Below are 25,055 nucleotides of genomic sequence, written 5' to 3'. Positions count from 1 at the left end.
TTAAATTGTGTAGAAATAAATTTCTTAACTATTATAAACCTGACTCTCTCTCTTTACTTGGAGTTAATACGAAGTGTCGCTTAATCCCTGCAATAAAAAGTTCTGATCTTCTGGTTAAAATAGTCAAAGATCCATCAGATTGATGTTTCATATTTCTATGGAATCTCACATTTTATGGTTCATAAGTAAGATGTAAACGACCCATTCTTTACAATAATCTGTGCCTAATTCAGTGAAGTTGAAGTTATAATGACCCATTTATACCATATGATCAGTACTATTTGATTTAACAAGTGAATCATTATCTACACTCATACACGATGTTCATTAGAAGCAAATACAGGTTAAGGTCACCTCACATGAAGTTTAAAGATTCTTTATCCACAGAACTAGAACAGCTTGTATCTGGAAGGTGTGGCTTTCTGGGGGATGTTTGGTAACGCCGACAAACGTGTCATATTCTGATTCACAGAAATCAAAACAGGTGGATTAATAAAACTAGAGTGGCTTCCCGAGTTATTCCGTTTCGAGCGGAACTCCAAAGTGGCCAATTTGGAACCGGCCTCCTTGAGACACCTCCCTCTTGGACGCACAGTCAGTCCTGTTGGCACACTGCCAGCTGACACAGCCACACGGCTCCTTAGGAGCACATCCGTGTTAGACACAGCGAACCTTCCTGTCTGTTGTGACCTGGAAACATCTCTAGACCGGACTGGTCGTACTGTGGTTATTCTACAAACTTCGTTGCCTTGAGGTCCACCCGACTTCCTGACATTCCGGATCTGCTGGGGGTCTCCATCAGGGTTTGTAGACTCAACAGACTGTGTCTGATGCTGTTTCATTAATAATAAACTCTCTAGTTTATAGCAGACCAAAATTCTTTAACACCCAGATTTCACAATTTGTTTCAGATACAAAGGTTCTGATAAACAACTAGCTTACACCACACCACCTGCACATCACACTCCATCACCTCATATCCACTCCATCACATCTCATCATTCATAGCTTGTCATGTATAATCATTAGTTTAGAAAAGAATAAAACTCCTTTTTAACTAAATGCTGACTCTGTCTGGATTAATACGAAGTGTGTTTATGATCCCTGAATAAGCAAAGAATCCTAAACTCTTCTGATTAAACATTCAAAGATCAATCAGGTTGATATTTCATATTAATATGGAATCATCACATCTTATTGGTCATAATTAAATATGCAGTCGTTACGCTATAAAGTGTGACGCTACACAGGACCTGTTGGTTGTGCACCAGGGTGAAAATAAGGGGCTAGCGTGCATTTTCAGCTTTGCTCCTGCGCCACGGGATGCCATCCCAGCAACTCTAAAGTGGGTAGACGCAGTGGATCATACATCATTTTACAACTGGTGGCGCAGTTGTTAGCACTGTTGCCTCGCAGCACGAAGGTTGTAGGTTCGAAACTCGGCAGCAGCCTTTCTGCGTGGAGGTGCGTGTTCTCCCCATGCATGCGTGGGTTTCCTCCGGGTACTCCGGTTTCCCCCACAGATCACAACATGCCCTATAGGATATAGATTGTAAGTCGCTTTGGATAAAAGCATCTGACAAATAAATAAACAAATAAACATAAACATACAACTGCTTTTATTTGATTGTTCTTATTCCTACACTGTTTCATTGAGCCTGCTTATATAACTCCTGTCTGTTCTTTACTAATAGTGTTACTTACTTACTACCCATCTTTCACTTTTTATACTTTCTGGAATTAGTAATGCATTTCCATACCCCCCCCCCCCCCCACACACACACACACACACACATCTTCACAGAACAAAAAAAGTCAATGTCAAGTTCACTCAGTTTTATTCAGCCAATCAATAAATACACAATAAATAATCAGTGAAAACAGCATGACTCATCATTAAATAAACGTTAAATATTAAATAAATATCGCAAAACTGAACCGAGTCAGTGACATGAAGGAATCGTGGACTAGTGCAGGTCTTCTCCTGAAACAGAACCTCAGAGCTGGACTCAAATGTTCAGAGATGGAAAGGAAGTTAAACTCGTGAACTGTAAACGTCTCTTTGGCACCTCAGAGAAAAACAACAAGAGACTTGAACTTTTTCACTCAAACTCTGGCCCCGCCCACCCGTCCAACAACATCCAGTCACAATAAAGCAACAATGATTTGCATTCGTTGTAAAAGTGAAATAAAGCAACAATGATGAATATCGTCTCTGTGAGTTTCTCCTTTTGAATCATCTGCAGAGTCGATGTTTCATGTCGAATTAAAAATCAAGTATTTCCAGGTATAGGCTTAAACATTTTTATCTGATAGGGCCTATGGTTAAAATCTGATGTTAGCCCAGATCTGGAAGAGTAGGGGAGTAGAGGGAGGTGGAGTTTACAGTCGGTAAAGACGGCTCTCCCTTGCCCTGCCTCCATCTAAAAGGCTTGGTTATCCAGAGTTATCTCTGCATTTATGCTGCTATAGGCTTAGACTGCTCGATGCGACCTGCTGGGTTCCTTATATAGGAAACTTGTAACTGATTGGCTTAATGACCTGACCTGTATTGGAATGTTTACTGTGTGAAGGTCCTTGAGACGACTCTGGTCGTGATTTGGCGCTTCATAAATAAACTTGAATTGAATTGAAGTCCAAGTGATATTGAGTCTGTAGAGTAAAAATAACCTTATTAATTTTTGCAAAAGTACCATATTTATCAGGCTCATTAATGTATCAGAATCCATGAAATCCAAGTAGAGATGATGTCTTTCTTTAAAAGCTGACGTCCTTATCCTGCTGGCGTTGCCTTATGGATCCGAGTCTAATCCTTCAGTCGAAGCTTGGTCCTCGCCTGACGCCGCCGCCTTCTCCTCTTCATGATGTTATCAGCCAGCGAGCTCGCCTCCTCAAAAATCCATGGCAGTTCCCACAATGCTTTGCTCTGGACCCTGGTACTGTTTGTCTGGAGAAGATGGTTATTTCAGTTATTAGAGACAACAAGACATGAAGACATGTTGAAGACTATTCCCAGTCTTTTAGGCGGAGACACAAACGTTTGTCAAGTCGTTTATTGAGCTTTGCCACTATTTACTTCAAAACCTCCTGACCTCCATTTAAAAACGTTCTAAGTTAGGATCCTGGTATGTGACTTCCTTCGTGTCCTCTCTAAGGACCGTAATGCTTCCCCATACGCTTTCACCAAGGCCTGAATGAGTCCTACTTCTGGGTAAAACCTCCTTCATGGAGCTAAACATAAACTTCCAGAGACGGAGGTCTACGTACCTGAACATGCCGAAGGCCCTGGAGTCCATGCAGGATCCTCATCTGCTCCTGATAGCGGTGTTTCTTCAGCTCCTGGATCTTCCTCAGGATGTACTCCAGCTTTGGTCTGACTCCGTCTGTGGCCTCTGACCTTGAAGAGCTGGAGGTGGCTGTGACGGAGGAGGAGTGTTTCTGTTTGCTCGTCAGTGGAGGACTTGGAGTGGGCAGCTGCCTCAACATGTGTCCGATCAACTTCTCGTACGCCTCCAAAATACCTCCCATGTACAACATCCTCGACTGAAAAACAGAACAAACGTGAATTTGGTTCAGCTTGAACCCAGAGTGTTGATCTTTTCTTTGTGTTTCACAAGCTCTTGGAAAACGGTTGATAAATAACTTGGTATTGTTCTGAAAAACATGTTCAAGCCCCCAATGTGCAAAGAGCTTTTCACCCAGAGGAAAAACTCTGTGGTTGAATGAAGAGCACTGAGGGCCTAAAAGGGGAAGGCCACCCACTCACCGTTAAACGTCAATATCAAACTTCTGTTTAACTGGCAAACTCGTTCTCGAGCCGGCTTTCAACTGAATTTGGTCAAGATCGTGCATGTCTGAAAGTCATTTTTAAAAGTTAAGCCCGATGAAAACTGTAGGTGAGTTTCACTTTGAGTCAGGGGGTCTTAAAGCCTCGGAAACAGGAAGCATCCTAGCATGCTAATAGATTTTGTTTTCATATAAACCGTTGCTTGTTTCCTCTTAGGGTGTGTAAACTCAAATGAGTCACAATGAACCTTTGGAAGGGAAAGAATTCACAACCGTGTGGTTGAGTAAAGGAAAAGCTAGGTGGAAAAACCCTGAAAGGTCATGAGATAAAACTGCTGAAGGAGGCTGCTGTAGTCCACATCATCAGCATGACTACATGATGTACCTGTCCAAAACCTGCTAATGGACCTGAGCGACATTCAGCAACAGAACCAACAAACGTGTTTTTACGTGTTTGCTTCTCACGTCATCCTTCAACACCACCTTCTAAGACACGTCTAAATGAAGCTTCAACATCTTTCGACAATGAGATGTTTAGTTTTGGACCAGGTGTAAAGTTATTCAGGTACACAATCTAAACCAGAAACAGATGAAAATCTTTGGAAGAAACTTGGGAAGACAGCCGCTGAGAACCACGTGAAACGTTCAACTGAAACCAGCTGCTTGTTCAGCACTCGAAACCGGGTTTGGATCACAGCTGATGGCAAGTGAAAGCATCTTGTGGAGTTTGAAAGTCATAGCAGAAAGGCTGCAGAATGCAGGAAAAACCACATAAACCTCACAGTAAACAGCAGGGCGATGTTTGAGCTGCGACAGAAACCGGAGGGAAAGCTAACTACCGTCTGAGTCAGCACAAGCTAGCGTAACAGCCTAGCTAGCACAAATAAACCACTGAATACTTCCACTTTCAGCAGACTCACAGTCTGAACACTGTTCCACCTAAAGTCACCTTTAAACCGTAAATCTTAAAATTTGCTGGTTTTCCTCCATTAATGTAACCCCATGCAGTTAGCCTGCGTTAGCATGATGCTAAAAACACGTAGAGACATGTTGGGTTTAAATGTTAGAGATGATGTCTCTGAAGCTGAATGATTGTTAAAGTTGTTTACTTGACATTAATGACATCGTTTCTGTCGCCTCGCCTCTGTCGGTGCGCCCCAGGGCAGCTGTCGCTACACTGTAGCTCATCACCACCAGCATGTGGATGGATGACTGATTCACTGTAGTGTAAAGCACTTTGGAGTCCTCTGACCCCTGAAAGACACTATACAAGTGCGTGTCATGTATCATTTAGGTGCTTTAGTGCCGTTCCCTCCGGCCACCACCAGCAGGCAAGGAGAGTGAAGTGCCTTGCCCAAGGTGCCTATCTCCAGAGGTCAATCTGCAATCAGGCTGGGTACACCCTGGACAGAGAGCCAGTCCATCGCAGGCCAACACAGAGACACACAGGAAAAACAATCATGCACACACACACACCTAAGGACAATTCAGACAGACCAATCAACCTAACAGTCATGTTTTTGAGAGGAAGCCGGAGTACCTGGAGAGAACCCACGCATGCACAGGGAGAACATGCTAACTCCATGCAGAAAGATCCCAGGCCGGGAAGCGAACCCAGGACCTTCTAACTGCAAGGCAACAGCTCTGACCACTGCGCCACTGCGCAGCCTTATATTATTACATTATATTATATTATATTATATCAGTATTATATATATATATATATATATATATATATATGTGTGTGTGTGTGTGTGTGTGTGTGTGTGTGTGTGTGTGAAGTCTGTAGTCTAACTATTAAACATAACATTTCAGAGTTTTTCCCTGTTAAAATTTCTTTCAGTTACCTCAATCTTTCCTTTCAGAGGCTCCCTGGAGAAGACGTGTTTCCCATCAAATTGGTCTTGGTTTAAAATGGTCTGTGAAAAAACAACAACAACGTTAATTAATGTTTCCACTCTGGTTTAGCATGAACTGGCCTTAATGATGCTTTCAGGGACAGTTAGCCAAGTAGGTGATGTGTTTAAAGACAATCGAGTTACCATTAGGGGTGCCTTCGGCGACCATCTTTAATCTGAGGTTCATAGTTTCTGGCAAGGTCTTCAACAAAATAATCTGAGCTAAATAGTAAACATGACCAAAGCATAACTTGTTCCTATCACTTTATGGGAGAACAACCAACACTTTTTGGTGCATTCAGGAATGCTCATGGAAGAAACAACTTTTAAACTCAGATTATGGATTAGCTGTTTGAGGATTTTTATAAAGTAAAATGAAGATGACATCTTTTTATAGTTTGGATGCAAGAAAACAGAATAGTTCTTTTACATGGTGGCAGATGTGTGTGTGCGCATGTGCATGGATATGTGTGTGTGTGTGTTGAGTGTGTGTGTTTGCGATGAGAGCATCAGGAAACAGAAAGTGAGCACCAGAACAAAGAAAGTTACTCAGAACTCTATAGAACAGGTAGATCTGAGTCCCAGTAATACTCACGTAGTACTTGTTGAGGTTCTGCAGAGTCCTGTTCATGTCCTGAGGGATGTAGGAACCGCTGACCTGAGACGCAGACAGCCAGACGGACAGACAGACCACCAGTCTCATCACAGCAGCCATCGTTTTTCCTCCCCGAGCTCCTGTCGGCCACGTGTGCTAGGCGGTTTTCGATCCCTGTTGGAGCGGTTCTGAAGACGCTCTGCCACTTGTGTGTCTCTTGCCCTGAAGTTCGCTCAAACTGTCTGACTCTTCGTGAAAGCATTAATTTATATCAGCGTGAGAGAGAGAAGGTGCGCGACGCAGAGATGCAGCAGTGATCTAAGTGTGAAAACTGTGGTTGTCAGTTTCCTTTAAATCACCAAATTTCATAGAAGTGGGTGAGGGGTCTCCCACTCACGCATGTTAAACAAAAATCATTAACTAACTCGCTGATGACTTCCACTTCACCCAGGTGTTTTATTGGAATTTCTCATTACACAGTTGTTGCAGGACTCTTACAATGGCTGACGGTTAGGCTGCAGCCTGCATCAGAAATCATCAGATGCAGCAGAAACACAATGGAAACCATTACCAACCCAGAACCGTCTGATGAACTTCAGGTTTAGCCGGGAACTCTGATGAGTGTCTGACCGGACGCTAAAGCTAACTCCACCTCACTGGTTTCTTCAGAAGATGCAAAGTTGTAGAAACTGCCTAAAGTCTTTTGAGGCCACAGGAAGCCACAATCTGTAAATATACATAAAGATGTACATGTACATCTACATGTAAATATACATGTAGATGTACATCTACATGTAAATATACATGTACATCTATATGTATATTTACATGTCATGGTGATGAACGGTTCTGGTTCTGTCTGGCCATTGGTCTTGGGGTGGTAGCCAGAGGAAAGGCTGGAGGTGGCGCCCACCAGACGACAGAATGCTTTCCAGAGTCGGGCAGTGAACTGAGGCCACCTGTCAGTGACAATGTCCGATGGGAAGCCGTGCAGGCGCGCGATGTGCTCCAGGAACATTTCGGCAGTCTGTTTAGCAGTAGGAAGGCCCTGGAGTGCAACCAGGTGGATGGCTTTGGAGAAACAGTCCACAATGGTGAGTATAGTGTCAAGGCCATCCACCATGGGGAGACCGGTGACGAAATCCAGACCCTCATGCGACCAAGAACGTTTGGGAACGGGCAAGGGCTGCAGGTCGCCAGTGGTGGGCCGATTGGAGGTTTTGGACCTGGCACAGACCTCTCAGGCAGCAACGAACTCCTCCATATCCTTGGCCATAGAGGGCCTCCACAGGGACCGCAGGAGCAGTTGTAGGGTACGAGTGGGTCCAGGGTGCCTGGAGAAGGGAGAAGAGTGAGTCCACACCAGGGCCTCTGATCTGCAGGCAGAAGGAACATACAGGCAATTAGTAGGTGTTTCAGGGGGAGCAGGTTCCCCAAGGACAGCTGCTCTGATCGAGTCCTCCAAGGGCCAACGTAAAGGGACCAAGAACCGTTTGGCAGGGAGTACATGGGCTGGATCAGGGTCCGTGGGAGCCGACATGTGCTGTTGAGCGAGGGCATCAGCCTTAGCATTCTTAGATCCAGGGCGGTAGGCTAGGTGGAAGTTGAAAGGTCTGAAGAACAGAGCCCAACAGGCTTGGCGGGGGTTGAGCTGTTTTGCGGTCTGAAGGTGGATAAGGTTCTGATGGTCCGTCCATATACGAAAAGGCTCAGCGGTCCCCAGAAGCCGGTGACGTCATTTTTCCAGTGCCTACTTTATGGCCAGAAGTTCCCTGTCGCCGACTTCGTACCGTTCTTGGGTTGGAGTGAACTTACGGGAGAAATAGCAGCAAGGGTGGAGCTTGTTATCAGACCCCCGTTGGGACAGGACCACTCCCGCTCCAACCTCGGAGGCATCCACCTCTTAACTTTTCCAGTCAACTCCAGGGTTGATTTCAAGATCCTGGTTCTGGTCTATAGGGCCTTACATGGACAAGCACCATCTTACATTGGTGATCTTCTTAGTCCCTACACCCCCAGCAGGTCCCTGAGGTCCAGTGACCAAAGCCTAGTGGTTGTGCAGCACCAGGCTAAAGGTCAAAGGTGACAGATCATCTGCTGCTGTGGCCCCCAGACTCTGGACCTCTCTCCCCCTGAGCCTGAGATCAGTGGGCTCAGTGGTCTCCTTTAAAAAGCAGCTGAAGACTCACTTGTTCAAGCTGGCTTTTGTATGACCTTCTTCACCTCTCTCTCTTTGTTCTGCTCTCCCCACCTATTCCACCTTCCTCAGGATCCACTGATTTCCCTCTTTCCTGTTCACTCTCTCTCTTTCTTTACATTTTTAATCACAGTTGTCTATTTTTTGCTCATTTTAAATATATTTTTAACCATTATCTAACTTCTTTTTTATATTTTTTCATTTTTTGTTTTTGTGAAGTGCCTCTCTGTTTTTATCTTGAGAGGCGCTAGAGAAATGATATTTTCTTCTTCTTCTTCTTCTTCTTCTTCTTCTTCTTCTTCTCCTGCAAACCTGTAATTGAATTAAAAGTTTCAGAGCATCAGAAAACATTTAAAAACACAACAGCTGAAGTTTCGTTTACCTTTTAGAACCACATAAACATGATAAACATGCTGCTGCAGCTCTTTCTGGCCACAAATTTCACATTAAAGCTAGTTTGAAAAACAACCTCAGTAGTCAGTTTCTGTTGAATGTGAATAAAGGATGGACACATTTATATAATTCAGACTGCCCCATCCTTTATGGAAGTAAGGATGAAAACGGCTTCTTCACATTCACCTGGACATCAGAGCTACATAAGCTATTATTGTGGAACAACTACATGCTGGAGGCAAACTGAAATGGCAAAGGCTACTTCGAGGTGTTGGTGCTGATGTGTACATGTTGTCTAGAAGCCTTCCTGGGGTGGTGTTATGGGCATGTCCGCCCAGCAGGAGGCCCCTGGGTTGACCCAGTACACGTTGGAGCATGCGCATGTCCAATCTGGCCCACAATCTCCTTGGGGTCCTGCCGGAGGAGCTGGTGGAGGTGGACGGGGAGAGGGCTGTCTGGGATGCCCTACTTGAGGTAGGCCATACCGTGAAGTACGATGCGATCCAGCAAAGTGCAATTCCAGAGATCCCAACGCCAATTTTTCTTTATTGAAGCAGGTCACTGCACATGCCACAACTGCTTATTAACATGATAACTTTCCAGAAAACTCATCACACCTTTGCAAAGAGAAAACACAATAACAGTACAGATAACATTGAATTATGTGGACAACAGCCTAAGCATTCATGGAAAATTAACTGTTCCTCATTCAGTTTAAAGGAAACAGAAATACCCGCCTCTGTGCCTGACTCTGTGCAGTAGAAGTGAAAACTCCCTGGAAACAGAGATGAAGCACTGGGCAGCAGAAATATAAATGCAGCTGATGTGAGGGTGTGGTAAAATACCTGCTGCATGTTGCATCAAGAGCAAAGAGGAAATCCAACCACATCAAAGTGTCTGGGCTTCACAGAAAGTGTTTTATTGTAAATGAGCTGATGCATGAAAAATTAAACTACAGGTAAACACAAAAAGTTAACAAAAGTTACGTGCTGCATCACAGTTTTACAGAAAACACTGAGACTGCAGAACTTTTAGCCATTCTTTAATAGTAATCCACATAGATTATGTTTTATTGATAATAAATATGCTGCTGGTAATAAAACATGACCTTGCAGGTGAATGTTGTGTAGTGAATAGAGTTGAAACATCCTCCCCAAAATAAAAACCAGTTCAGTTTTGTGCCTGTGATACTACTACCTAATACTTTCACTGCAGAGGCATTGTTTATGTTTGCATTTTGCAACTATTTTTATTCAAAGCAATTTAGTCTTACTTGCAGCTGATTTCGGACCTATGACCATCTAGCTGTGAGGCAACAGTGCCACTAACTGCACCACCATGCAGCCCAAAGACTGCACCTAGAATTAATTTGGGGCAATGGCCATCAACAAGAGATAAATCTGTTCATGAGGGTAAAAAATATTTATTTTCAAACTTAAAACAATCCTACATTTTTATTTACCTCTTCCCAGGGTTTACAGTCTTTAAAACACCTTAAGACTTAATGTGCCTAATGAAATTATGACCTCATTTTGATACTTGTCCGACCATTCGAAAATCATCTTCATATCAGGCTATTTGTTCCCTATTTTCTGCTGTAACAGCGCATTTGCAGAAACTGTACGGCATACATATTACAAAAAGCTGTAAATAAATAAAAAATACAAATTAAAAAGGTAAAAAATAAGCTTTTTTCCTCACAACTTGAGAGGACCAGGTGAAATTAAGTGGATGAGGGGGGAGGGGTGTCTGTTACACCAGTTTAAATTTAAGCCCCTCCTAAATATGACAAAACTGTAGCTGTTATATTAAATCACTGGTATACCTAGTATATGTAATGATTTTACGTTCGGTAAAGCAGTTTATGTTTTCAGCAGAGAAAATGATAATTGGTTTGGATTTAACCCCCCCCCCCAAAGTGGACCGTACCAACTCAGAACTGTACAAATGTCGGTCCAGCAGGCGTCGTGTTACATTTAATTAAGACGTCAATTTTTCTGCGGGAAAAGGGTAAAATAGACTCAGAGTAAGTAAACAAACAAACGTTTAAACAATATAACTTTCAGTTGTACTTTTAGAATATCTCAATTCTAGGCCGTGTCGAAAAGGTAAAACTAGCTAACGTTATTGTTAGCATTAGCCAGCTGTTTGCTATGATTTGGGTTTGAAATATTAAGAGACAAAACGAATTCATCAAGTTGGAAAGCTTTAGAGAGGAAGCCGAATAATTTCGATAAATAATAATAAACACTTACCGTAAAATAAATTTGATCCGTTTTCTATCTGATTTACTTGCACATTTTTCTCTTGTCATGAAACTGAAGTTGGCTCGTGACTGGGGAGTCCATCTTGGATCAACTCCAGCGTAGTGGCGCTAGTCCGTCCTGTTCTGCGTTTGTGGCAAATAAAATAAATGGATTCTGACATTTTTAATCCTTCAAACTTTCAACAAAAATAAATTAGAAGTAAAAAATGTCTTTAATTGGCTTGTACACCCAGTTTTAAACCCAAAAGACAACTTAAATTAAATTAGAATTAGATTTGCTCTCTACGATTTATTGTGAAATATAATATATTCGAAAGTTTAATGAAGACAATTTTTTGTGGTTTCCTTTTCATGCTTCTGCTTCAGTTCAGTTTAAAGCACTGAATTGTTTCTCTTTTGCTTTAAGTGTAAATTATTATTTAATTTAATCCATTTTAAAACAAACTACGTGTTATAGTGTGTAACCCCTACTTCTCACTGGAAGCATCAGGGGCGTGGAACGGCAGCGGAACGTAGCTGTTTCAAATACAATCCATTATAGCCTGTGGGGTTGATTCACACCTGCTACAACACAGCAATTTCAAGGAGCATCCCAGAAGCAGCACGCCGCACCGCTAAAGTTAGGAATGGGTTTTATTGTCGCAAGCCACTTCTTAGACATGTAAATTTCTACGGTTAACAGTAAATCACATAGGTTTCAGTGTAAAACGTCCAGCAATTTTCTAAACAATATCGATGTAGATTATGTGTGACCTATCAGCTTATTTTCGAGAAGTGCAACAGTGTGCTTTTCATGGGTTTAATTCTGGCGGTGGAGAGAAATGTTATGTCATCAAACAGCTATAGAGAGCCAAAGTCTCCTCCCTTTCCGGTCGGCTCATGGGTTCTCGGAAGAACAAGAAAATGAATGCAAGTCAACGAGGCTAAAAGAGTTTTTTTCTAATCAAATCATATCAAATCAACTTTACTTATAAAGCGCTTTCACATGTCCAAAAGGACAAACAAAGCACTGTACACCATTAAAAACACAGCAATAAAAACAGACATACATAAAACTAATAAAATACCATAAAACATTCCCAAGTACAGTTTTAGCAATCCAGACCGGTCTTGTTACTGCAATCAGATCAGATAAATAATCAGAGTGAAACTATTTTCTAATCCGCTTTGCCGCATGCCCTGGATCGCACATATGTTGTAATTATATTTAAATGAAAACTAATGATGGGTGTTTGGACCACGCCAGTCACGTACTTTGTGATTTATCAATTTGTAAACATTTTGCTGTTAGCATGACTACAAATCCAACATTGGCACGTCGCATATACTGTATGACGTCACCACAGAATCTCCTCTCCCCTAGTGTAGCTGCTACTTACCACATGACCAGATTTATGGTGGTTCTGTCCTCCTGAAGGAAGGATTTAAAGTTTGCTGAACTTACAGCCATTTTCCCTCAGTTTTCTCCGTGTCTGGTTCGATCGTCACTTTCATGAAGCGCATCTATAGTCCTGGACTTATTTTCACACAAAACCTAAATTAACGTTTCCCCCTGTTCAGAAATAAGCGGGTTCATGGTTTCAAAATGCGTCTTTAAAATCCACAGACATCATATTCCACATCCATGGCACAAAACAAGCGGAAGCAGAAAATAGCGTTTTTAGCTCCATTGTGTTCATTTCTTCCGGAGACCCGTGGTCCAGAAGTAGATGGGTGTGACTTAGGCTCCTATAAGCGTGACTTCCTTATTTTTGGTTTAATGGCAGCCTGCATGAACAAACAGTGACCTTTGAAGGCTTGAGGGATCTTGTAATCTTGCGAGTAGGGCTGTCGCGGTTGAGGAATTCCCCCTGCGGTGATTCAGGGTGGCTTAATATTGCGGTGTGCGATATTATTGCAGCCCTTTTTTTATTGCAGTACTATCTAAACATAATGTTTACACATTTAAAAAAGGTTAAAAATTGCCGTGCCTTCTTTTATAACACTTTACTGAATGCAGCTCAAAGGCAGTAACAACTCAGATCGCAGTAACGTTTGTTTCTCCGACAGTCGGAGTCCGACTGAACTTAAAAACAACAAAATTCAGGAGAAGGTTAAACTTTTAAATGCAAATTTGGCTGCAGCATCTAACAAATAAGAAACAAGTCCCCATTTTGTTTAGTTGTTTAAAATCAAGCATAAAAAATAACATGTACCGGGCGCGCGCGCGCCAGGGGGCGGGCGCACTATCATTTCACTTTCACACACGAATGACGGTGATTTATAGCTCGGTCACGTCCTTGTTACCCACAAGGAAAACCAGCATGTTAACCATATACGGTTTGAGAGAGGATCTGAGAGGGGGGGCAACATTTCCAGCAACACTGAAAACCTTCTCGGATGGTGCTCTTTTTGCACTAACGCACACGTACTTGTGTGCGACTGGCGAGCAAAGGGAATCTCTCCTGGTTGTTGCTCCACCATGTCAGGGGGGTTTCTTTAGGGTGGATGCGTTCCTCCTGCAGGTAGCGAGTGAGCTTCAGCTCGGCTCAAACTCTCTTCGGGACGGTTGCAGAAGCAGTGCTTGTCCGGGACTTCAGCAGGTCTCCGAGCGTTTATTATTATTTATTTTTGCCGCTGGTGGCAGCTCTGTCTCGGCCAAGGACTCTGGCTGCGCAGCAGCTGACGTACTGAAAACCAAAGTGCTCCCAAAGGAGCAAAGTAACGTTTGGTTTTGATACCAGTGCAGCCATCCTTCTCAACATGCATCATTGAGTTGAACCAAGTTCAGTAATCGCGGTGGCGCATGATGCAGCGCGGTGGGCTTCTTCATATCGCGATATTTCATTTTTGCGGTTACCGCGACAGCCCTACTTGCGAGTCCAGCGATGTGGACAGTGGAGAAGCCGCTCCTCGGCTGAGACTCTCCCAGCGTGTACGGGCTTGCAGCAGAGCTTGAGAGTAAACCGTTCCGCTGCTGTTCGGCACCACTGATGCTTCCAGCATGAAGTAGGGGTTAGGCTTGGTTATCTTTTGGTGTTTGGCTTTTTTAAACAGGCCTATCCTAACTTAGGCTTGATCAGATTTCCAAAGTGCAGCTCGTGGGCCATTTGTGGTCCTCTTGAGTGATTTGGAGTGACCCGCGGTTGCAACTCAAGAATGGTAAAATTCGGCCACCCCAGCACAGGCTTGTGATGCTGATAGACACATTTTGATATTTTTACAGTATTTTTCTAACTAATGTGAATTCTAACTCTAATACAGTAATACAGTAAAATTGATTGCTTACCTTATTGTCAACAACGTAATTAGCTGTGTTCTCTGTCCTTTTCCTCCCTTTCAGGGCACTCATTTTTTCTTTTTTGCCAGCCGTATCCTACCTGTTATCTGCACTAGGGGGCTAAACTACATAACATTAGCTGTTAGCAGCATGTCCGCCTGGCTGCTACTGTGCCATGTGGCTCTACCCCAGCCACAGATTGGTCCAGCAGGGAGCAACTCAGGCCTAGTCCACACGTAGCCGGGTCTTTTAAAAACAAATATCCGCCCCTCCAAAAACGTGCATCCACACCACCTCGTTTAAAAAAAAAACTCTGTCCACACGTACCCGGATAAATACGTTGTTAAGGACATGCCAGACCTGTAGACGGCAGTACTTCCCCCGTTCTTAACCTCGTCCTTCGTCTGTGGTCTTCCGCAAGGAGCAGTAATTCCGCTTGCAAAAACAAACGAGCAAAAAGCGCTTGGACAATTGATAAGGCGAGCGCAGCTCTGAGGGCATCCGTGCTGTCGGCTAGTGTAAACACAGGTCGCACACGTGATGTCAGCATTTTTTTGTCGCGGAAAGTGACGTTGCGGACCTTAAAACTCCGGTTATGTCCGTCCACACGCAGACACCCAAAACGGAGAAAACGCAGATCTTCACTTTGGCCGGAGTTTTTAAAAAGATACGTTTTCGTGTGAAAAAACTCTGTTTTCATGTGGATGACAGGCCAAAACGTAGAAAAATATCTACGTTTTGGCAGATCCCCGGCTACGTGTGGACAGGGCCTCAGTGTTCCTCATGGGCTCAGCCGTGGCGCTGCGATGCTGAAATTCCAGCGCCACGCCCACGAGCACATATGGGCATTTATGTTAAAAAGTCTGTTCCGGTTTTTCTCCTGAGGATGGGAGGGAACGAGTAGAGCCTATTCAGTTTTATAATCTGTTGTTGTTTGAAAACCTTTTAATGTTTCTGTTGGCGTTTACACAGAATTCAGTTTTACCTCTGCTTTTATTTAAGACTACAGACCTGACAGCTGAAGAAAATGTGTTGTGCTTCTGTTACAAACAGCTCCATGGTCTGTGGTAGGTGGTGAGTGAGGAGAAACCATTGACCTTTGGCCTGTCTGAAGGACGCTTGCATCAAGTTTGAGCTGAGCAGGATTGAGACACATCAGGAAGAGGATGAGAGGTAAGCTAAGGTGATGATAGTCATCTGCTAGGATGTGTGGGTTGTCCCTTACTCCAAACGTTGGGCTTTCACAGGAAGAAGTTTTTCTGTTTTTAATAATTCATGGTAATGTTTCTGCAGCCATCAGCCTGAACTTTACTATCTCAGAGCTGAACTTCTAATAAACATCTAGGTAAAGTTCTCTCACCCTTGAAACTCTGCTTTAGTGTATTACTGTCCCAAACGTTAGCTTTAGCTTTTGAGGATGGCGACTGTTATCAGGTTTAGGCTTTTGACATGCAGTAAGTAGGGATGGGTACCTTTGACATTTGAATCGATCCGGTACTAATTCCCGGTACGTAGGAATCGATACCGGTACTTAACGGTACCAATTTTCGATACTTTTGAGTGTTTAATATTTTAATTTTCTTTTATAATCAAATATATATTTTTCTCAATATATAACCATATTTGATAAATATCACGATAAATAACATACAACTGTTTGTATTTTAACATCGTCCTTGTAGTTTTATAAGCTGATAATTAAACTGAAGCAAACATCTTTACTGTGAACTAAATTTACTGTGTATCTTCATTCCTTTTGCCATCTTTTTTCTTTTGATTTTTCCTACTGGGAAGTTAGAATTTCCGAGGAGAAAGCGAACGCACCATTAGCTGATAACATTGGTAGCAATGGAAGCTAAGATATCAAGCTAACGTTATCTTAAACAGTTTATTTAGCTGCTGGAGCAGATTAAAACGATGATGCCTCACACTTAGATCGCTGTCGCTGGTTTCATCTTCACCCAGTCACCCGTCGCATTTAGTAAAGTGAAGCCAAACTTTAGAGCGTGTTCATGTTCTTCTAGTCGGAAATTCGGAGTTCCGAGGAGAAAGCAAACGCACCATTAGCGAAACGGAAGCTAACATATCAAGCTAATTATATTTACCTACCGGAGCAGATTAAGATGAGGATGTCTCACTTAGATCGTTGTCGCTGGTTTCATCATCACCCAGTTACCCATCACATTTAGTGAAGTGGACCCAAGCTTTAGCGTGCGTTCTTTCTACCATGCTGCTCTGTTTACAACTGGCTCGCAGGGACCGACGACATAACGCTCTTGCGCATGCGCAGCTGTCTTGGCAAGTTCTCGTTATGAAGGACGGGTACCGAAACGAGGCACCGTTTGAAATTACGTGAATCGGTGCTCAGTCGGTACTGTGGAATTCGGTCGGTATCTTAAAAAGTACCGAATTCGGTACCCATCCCTAGCAGTAAGGGCTACACAGTGGGGCATTTGGCCCTCTTACCAAGACAGTTGCAGGTTCAAAACCCAGCTTGCACACTGTTGTTTGTGTTTTTTTCTTCAGAAACTCCATAAGTATATTTTCATTAGGTCAATGAATGAATGAAATACGTTAAAAGCACATATCTTGAGACTGGATGACAGCTTTGATCATCTTTTCAGCTTGATTTTATTTGGAATGGAGTGGAAAAATTACTTTATTTAACTTTGAAATGAACCCTGAAGTTGACTGGCAGCCAGTGAAGCTGGAGGAGAAGCGGGGTGATGTGGGTGTGTTTGGAGGACTTGGTCAGAAGCCGAGCACAGGCGTTCTGAACCACCTGTCGACGGTTCAGGGAGGTTCTGCTCAGACACGTGAAAAGAGAGTTACAGTAGTCTAAGTGTGAGGAGATGAAGGTGTGGAGAACTGTCTCAAGTTCAGAGCGGGACAGAATGGGACTCAGCTTAGCAACGTTCCTGAGATGGAAGAAGGAAGAGCGAACAAGAGAACTGATATGAGAATCCAGGGTGAGAGCTGGGTCAAAGGTCACACCAAGATTCCTGACGGAAGGTTTGGTGTGAGAAGCAAGCTGACCAAGAGAGTCTCTGACTTTGGGAACCAGCTTGTCTGGGGCACAGATGAGGATCTCAGTCTTATCTTCATTCAGCTGAAGAAAGCTCCCACCATCCAGGCTTTGATAGAGTCTAAGCAGGTGTGTAACAGCTGCAGCTTAGACATCTCATGGGGCTTAAAGGAGATGTACAGTTGGATGTCATTATATCAACAGTGTTTAAAGGGTTAGTTAGACAGGAAATCACACATGGTCAGTGTAAAGCATCTGGTACATTTCAAAATAAAAGTATTGCAGAGCTACAATTTCTTAAGCATGTGAACAATATGTCATTACCAGTGACCGAACAGCTTCTCTGCATCCTTTGAGGAGAGCATTGATTATATATCCTGGTGGAGGAGAATCACAACACAGTTTATGACCCACACGTACGTTTTACAAAGGCAACACAAAAAGGGAGAAGACATGGACCAAAATATCTAGTTATGGGGGTGGATGATGGGTTTAAAATACTTATACTAGAAATAAAGTTAATTTAAAGCAGACAACATCAATTCTCTTGTTTTTGTGATGTCGCGAGCCCAGCTACATGGACCGCAGCACAGCAGATCCGTATCTGACACACTCCTGGTGTCAAATGACATGCTGCAGAGCAAATCCAGAAACCGTGCTGGTGCACATGATGTGACCTGGGGTAAGAGTTGAGCTCAGAGCACACTGAGAGGTGATAACTAACCAGTTATTTGCAATTTTATATTCCTGTTGATTTTTATACTTGAACTGTGTTTTTTCAACAAGATGGAAATCTTTGGTTCATGAAGCCTTAGGTGTGTGTTTTATTTGATTACGTGACTGAATTTTTCAGCTACCTCTTAGAGGTGGAGGGTAACACTTTAGTTTTACTTCTACCATGTGGGAATATTAAGATTTTAATTCAGAAACTTTTTCCAGTTTCTTTCTATTAGAACATTTGGTCTTCATAGCACAAAACACCTGTGTTTTTGAAACAAGGAAGTGTGAATGGGTGAATAATTCACTGTAGTGTAAAGCGCTTTGGAGCCATATGGCTCAGGAGGAGTTATACAAGTGCAGGTCATTTGTCATTTCAAACAGTCATCTTTAGCATTTATGTGTAAATTGTTACCACTGTAAGGTTCAGGAAAATTTTGACAACTCATCCTGAAAGTTCTTGAGAAGGGCTTGAGTTTGACTTAGTGAAAAGTGTAAGAAACCTGAGTTTGGCCAGGTGTTAAGTCCTGGTATCGGCACTTTGAGGGGATTTTTCACCCACAGAAAAGAAAAATTGCACAGAAGTGCATAAATTAGTTGGAAGAGGGTTGTATAAGGTTATATCGAGTTTTCTAATATCATTGTTGACTATGACGTCAAGAATTGTCTTTTTAATCAGTGAATGGTGACAGCCATTTGTATAGTAAACACACTTAGACCATTAATATTTAAATACATAATGATGAAAACCATCTGACCAAAGGCGGGACCAGAAAACCTAAGGAAGACTTGATGATAAAACTTTGATTTAGCTGCTAAATGAAGCAGCTCACCGATGGGAAAAGCTGAAACGATAAAATGTTAAACTAGCTGCAGAGATATCTGCTAATTCGGTCAGAGAGCACAAAGATGTTCTTCATTTCCATCCATCAGCAAGATGAGTCAGTTTTTCTAAACCTTGGAGAAAGGACACTTTTTTTCAGCCGTCATCTGTTCTTTGTCTGAGAGAGAAAATTCCCATCGTCAGACTGTACACCTGAGGCAAAATGTGGTTTAACACGCCATTCAGCTTCTGTTCAGTGTAGGTAGGTGTCAAGAGAAGGGAAAGCAAAGCATCAAGTTGTTTTTCCTATAAAGTTGTCACGATCCGAACTTGGAAGACCCGTGATGACGCCAAACACAGTAAAATAAAAAGTCTAGGGCTGCAGCTATCGAATATTTTTGTAATCGAGTACTCTATCGAATCTTTTATCGATTAATCGAGTACTCTAAATTACTCTTTTGCGTTTTTAAACCATTATATCAAATAGCATGTTATAAAATATGAAAGACCTCTTGAAATGAGAAAGCAGTTGCCAGTTATTCAAGTTTTATTCAAAATTAGTTTTCAAAACTTCGGCACTTCAACTTTACCTCACAGTAAACAAATGCGAGCGGCTGTGGCCCAAACAGCACCAGAACCGCTCACGGCGCATGCTCAAACATGGCTCGCCAGCTGTTTCCCTATTAACACACGTTCGTTTTAATTTCTACACTTTTTTTTGTCTCACTAACAAGGATTGTCGAAAGCATGTTTGCCGTGGTTATGTCAAATTATATTGATCATAAAACATTTATTTACTTTCATTCGTTTTCCTGCGCCACTCATAAATACCCGCGTCCTCCTGCAGCAACCCCGAGGGACAACAGACATCAATAACAACACAGTAAAAAGTCAGACGTGTTGTAAAAACAGCTATTTTTAGCACATTTTAAGACCGACGTGTTGCTACCAGACGTACGGTGTGAGCTGAAACTGAGTGCTACAAATGAAAAAGTCGCACAGCATCTGCAGAATATATAGAAATACAGGCTAACATGCATTATCTTGTAGAGGCTCCGAGTCCGCTTGCAGAAGTGACATTTACATGTGGATGTTTCCTGGTCAGGTTGCAGCATGGAGGATGTGGTGTTGTGGTAGGCTACATACGTTTTACAGTATTTATACTGGACTACGTTTTCCGCCTTACGACGTGAAAAATGGTCCCACACCTTTGACATTTTCTGTCTTTTTCGCCCTCCACCGGGGTCCACGTTGTCCGCCATGGCTTAAGAGAAAGTTGAGTTACATTCGCTACTTGCGTGTGCATTCAGTGCAGTGTGTATGTGCGTCACTTATTTCGGTCCGGGTGAAACATGACCACGGGCGATTGTAAAGCCATGAATTAATTAAACATGAATTAAACGAAGCTTCGAGGCAGAGAATTTGACTCGAGGATTTTTTGTACTCGAATTATTCGAGGTACTCGAGGAATCGTTTCAGCCCTAAAAAAGTCTTTATTAGGAGTGGAGTTACCAGAGGTCTGAGGTGGGAATTGTCCGACAGGGAAATCCAAAAGGCAAGGTCGGTGACTAAGCAGGATCAAAGCCAGAAGATCAGAGATGCTGAGGAACAGACAGGGAATTCCAAAAGGCGAAGTCGGGGACAGAGCAGGGTTCCGGATCTTCGATGGCAAGGTGAGTAATGGCAGGAGAATTTACTGGCAAGAGGCGTTCAATAATCTGGCGGTGACTGGGCGCTAGATGGTTCTTATATAGCAGGAGGAACAGGTCTGGTGAATGAGGCTGATGACAGAAACAGGTGACAAGAATGGAGTTGATGAGGTGCAGGCTGAGGTTGCTAGGAAAACTGGGCTTGGCTGGAGCTTGATGAGGGGACCAGGTGTGCTGCATGAAGGCTGAAAGATAGGGAGTCGTGACAGACCCCCCCCCCCCCCCCCCCCCCCCCCCCCACACACACACACACACAAGGGCAGATACCAGACGCCCACAGGAAACCAGAGCAGGGCGAGAGGAGTGGGACCAGGAGGGAGGGCCAGAGCAGGGCGGGAGGAAGGGGACCAGGAAGGAGGGCCAAAGGAGTCTGGTGGGCCGGCGACGGGGAACCCGGAGATGGGACTGCGGGAGTCTGGGGATTGGGGACACTGGAGGACGAGGACAAAGAGGGGACTCTGGACGAGGACGAGGAAGGGACTCTGGACGAGGACGAGGAAAGGACGAAGAGGCCGAAGACCCTGCAGGAAACTCTGGAGACTGAGGGGACGGAGGAAACTCTGGGGATGGGGACACAGGAAACTGGAGGATAAGGGGACTCAGACTCTGGAGGATGATGAGGAAATGAAGTCTCTTCAGGCCAAGGGGACGAAGAGGACTGAGGATGGGACGAAGACATGGACTCTTGAGACTGTGGACAGGACGAAGATGTGGACTCTTGGACAGGCTGAACGGGAGCCTCTTGGACGGGAGCCACTTGGACAGGCTGGACCGGAGCCACTTGGACAGGCTGGACCGGAGCCACTTGGACAGGCTGGACCGGAGCCACTTGGACAGGCTGGACCGGAGCCACTTGGACAGGCTGGACCGGAGCCTCTTGGACAGGCTGGACCGGGGCCACTTGGACAGGGTGGACCAGAGCCTCTTGGACAGGGTGGACCAGAGCCTCTTGGACGGGAGCCACTTGGACAGGCTGGACCGGGGCCACTTGGACAGGCTGGACCAGAGCCTCTTGGACAGGCTGGACCGGAGCCTCTTGGACAGGCTGGACCAAAGCCTCTTGGACAGGCTGGACCGGAGCCTCTTGGACAGGCTGGACCGGAGCCACTTGGACAGGCTGGACCGGAGCCTCTTGGACAGGCTGGACCGGAGCCACTTGGACAGGCTGGACCAGAGCCACTTGGACAGGCTGGACCGTAGCTGGACCGGAAACGGGGCTTGGCTGGAGCTTGATGAGGGGACCAGGTGTTCTGCATGAAGGCTGAAAGATTGGGAGTCATGACAAAAGTAGGGAAGCTTTATTTATATTAACCAGAGTGGCACATAGAAGCAGAAATCAACATCAAAATTTTATTTTTTTAAAATACACAAGTAAACACAAATGTCATGACTTGAGGTATGTGTTTAATTCAACCAGTTCCACGAGTCAGTTTCTAAAAGTCTTGGGTTAAAGTAAAAGTCTTTATTATAAGGAGAACAAAAAGAGCACAGGGAAGTCCTGTGGGGTAGATCGACCTTAAAAAGGCGTTTCATGCTAGAAAACCCTCAAATTAAGCTGAATTACAACAATTCTGCAAAGATGAGTGGGCCAAAATTCCTCCAGAGCGCTGTAAAAGACTCATAGCAAGTTATCGCAAACGCTTGATTGCATTTATTGCTGCTAAGGGAGGTCCAACCAGTTATTAGGTTCAGGGGGCAATTACTTTTTCACACAGGGCAATGTAGGTTTGGATTTAGTTCCCTCCCTAAATAATAAAATCCATAATTTCAAAACTGCATTTTGTGTTTACTTGTGTTATCTTTGACTAATGGTTAAATGTGTTTGATGATCAGAAACATTTTGTGTGACAAACATGCAAAAGAATAAGAAATCAGGAAGGGGCAAAGAGTTTTTCTCACCACTGTACATGGACAATTTGTCCTGGATGCTGGAGGCTGAGTCTGATATCACAGATTTTGTTTAAAAGAAAAGTTCTGTAAGTCGGTGCATAACTCAGCAGTGGGAGTAAGGCCAACAGACTCAGTTAAAGATAGTACAGAGTTAATTGTGCCATACAGTTTCGACTGGTCTCCATCCTTAGATCCTTAGGGAACAGTCAGCTGGTAGAAACCCGGGTCACAACCAATCAGGGTGAAGCTGCTTTTAGCTACTATGCTGCTCACAGACGGAATCAGCGTCCTCATCGATCAATCAAGTTTTATTTATATAGCGCGTTCCTCAAGTGTGCCCAAACTCTAGTAACGTTTAAATCAAAATAGAAAACCATTTTGATTGTATGCGTGGCTCTTTTATTGTGAAGGAAACATCAGAATGATCATTTTTATCTTTTATATGTCCTCCTGCCCTCTTTACTTTCAGCATGCAGCAGAATTACTAGAGAAGGAAATCAGCGGTTTGGGGAAAATCCGACAGGAAGTTGGAGGCTGGGGTGATACCGCCTTAAACAATTACAGGTAAACAACACGTGCTCTCCTCCACTTTCTATCACTAAAGTGATTTAAATAATAAGTTTACAAAACAATGGAAAGTATCAATGTTGACATCATTATCTTTAACAATAATAATAATCATAAAAATAATAGTAGAATTACTGAAACAGTCTCTTGGGCAGCAGTGAATGTTTTTTTAAACATATTTTTATACTATTTATTTGTATTTTTACTCAAATTTCTGCACATTTGGACATATTTTATAAACAGAGAACATATTAAGCTTCCAAACTTTGTTGCTAACTGATCAGAAGTGGGTTAGATAATAATTAGTGGCTGGTTTATTCACAGGATGCTTCAGAGTCCAAACTCGTCACCTCATCATAAAAACTTTTATTGTTACATGTTTATCTTTGTCCATTCGTTTATGTGGGGACACTCTTTTCTAAACAGAGGAATAAAGTGATTTTTTAAATTTTCACCAGACTTTAACCACCCAGCCCACCTCTGAAACTTTCATTACATCATGAACCAGGGGGGAAATCCCTTCCTGTAATTGGTGAATAGCTGGGGAACACGCTGATGTAAGAGTGATGTCACGTCACACCCTCTGTTCAGTAATTCCACTCAGAAATGATTTCCTTCCCTTTTCTTCTTTGGCTCATCACTTTTTGTTTTCTGCTCATCTATGAAATCAGCCTTTTGTTTCATTAGTTTAAAATGTAGGTCATATTCCCATTTTTAGTGCTGATGCCTTTCTAAAACGAGCAAATGTTTACTTTTGAGGCTCAAATGAAACTGAGAAAAGAAATAAAAAGCTAATCAACTTAACCAGGATCAATTCGTTCTTATTCAGTTAACTCTTTCCTCTCCTAATTAATTATGATGAAAAACCAAACGTGTTAAACAAGCAGTTGGGGAGATGGCTGGATATTTTAACATCACTGAATCAACTCGTAGGTCAGAAATTCATAAACTAAAACAAAAGACCAATAATAACATTTATCTTTAGCTATGGGTTACTGGAGTTTGGTAAAAATGATAATCACGATTATTTAGATTGAAATCAAGATATTGATTATTCAACAGGATCGTTATTTAGCATTAATAACACATTTATTGAACATTAACAGTGGCTTTTAGGATTCCAGACTTCCAGATTTTTGAAAAATTGTTCTCGCATGGGAGTCAAAAGTTAGACTTCGTCTTGACATCAAAAGTGCTAATACTGATAATAATAAAAGACAGATGTACAATGGAAACACTTGTGATAGAAAACTCAGTAGTGAAATAGCAGTGTGATACTGCACAGCCAAAAAAACATATCACCATCAAAAATAAACGTCTCACACTTAATATTTGGTTGGGCTGCCTTTAGCTTTGATTTCGGCGTACACTGGCTGTGGTGTAGTTTCTATGAGCTTCTGCAATGTCACCAGACTTATCTCCGTCCAGTGCTGCATTAATTTTCACCAAGATCTTGCATTGATGATGGCAGAGTCAGACTGCTGCACAAACCCTTTGTCAGGACCCAGGGCTGTGGGTTGTGTGTATATTTCCTAAAAGGAACTAAAGGAGTCAAGGAACCAGCCACTCAATGCCAAAGCTGGCGCATTCAGCTTCTCAAACCTGCCTGGCCAGCTCTCTACCTCACCTCCAGAATTACAGCTGTATAACTTCTCTGGCTCCTTGGATCACCTCCCGTCCCTCCATCCTCTCGTCCTCCCATGCGTCTTCTGCCCACCCTCCAACGCTGTAAGCCATTTCCTCTTTCATTATCATCTTTCTCCTATTACCTGTTGCTCACCTTTAAGTTACTCTCGTCCCTGTGCCTGCCCGGACCTCCTCATCTGCCCACGACCACGGTTCCATATCACCTCTCCAGCACTCTCCTGCCATCTCATCCCAGTCAGAAACCTCATACTTATAATTCTATTGTCCTTCTCATTCCATCACC

At 43.2% G+C, this 25,055-nt stretch overlaps 1 protein-coding gene and 1 long non-coding RNA gene across 2 annotated transcripts; one reads left to right on the top strand and one right to left on the bottom strand.

The window, feature by feature from the left end:
• Positions 1–2,617: 2,617 nt before the first annotated feature.
• ifng1 (interferon gamma 1) lies at positions 2,618–6,580 on the bottom strand. Its single transcript, NM_001360735.1, has 4 exons — positions 6,280–6,580; positions 5,634–5,705; positions 3,268–3,543; positions 2,618–2,947 (listed from the first exon to the last, which is right to left on the bottom strand). Exons 1-4 carry the CDS (start codon positions 6,397–6,399, stop codon positions 2,807–2,809), a joined length of 609 nt encoding a protein of 202 aa, NP_001347664.1. The 5' UTR covers positions 6,400–6,580; the 3' UTR covers positions 2,618–2,806.
• Positions 6,581–10,791: 4,211 nt separating this feature from the next.
• Positions 10,792–23,364, top strand: LOC139062225 (uncharacterized). The gene is made up of 3 exons (XR_011515829.1): positions 10,792–10,895; positions 15,448–15,567; positions 23,028–23,364. It is a non-coding gene; the product is annotated as an uncharacterized lncRNA (long non-coding RNA).
• The last annotated feature ends 1,691 nt before the right edge of the window (positions 23,365–25,055 follow it).

The sequence above is a fragment of the Nothobranchius furzeri genome, chromosome 1 (assembly GCF_043380555.1).
Source record: "Nothobranchius furzeri strain GRZ-AD chromosome 1, NfurGRZ-RIMD1, whole genome shotgun sequence".
NCBI lineage: Eukaryota > Metazoa > Chordata > Actinopteri > Cyprinodontiformes > Nothobranchiidae > Nothobranchius > Nothobranchius furzeri.
This window is presented reverse-complemented; position numbering and strand designations above follow the sequence as displayed.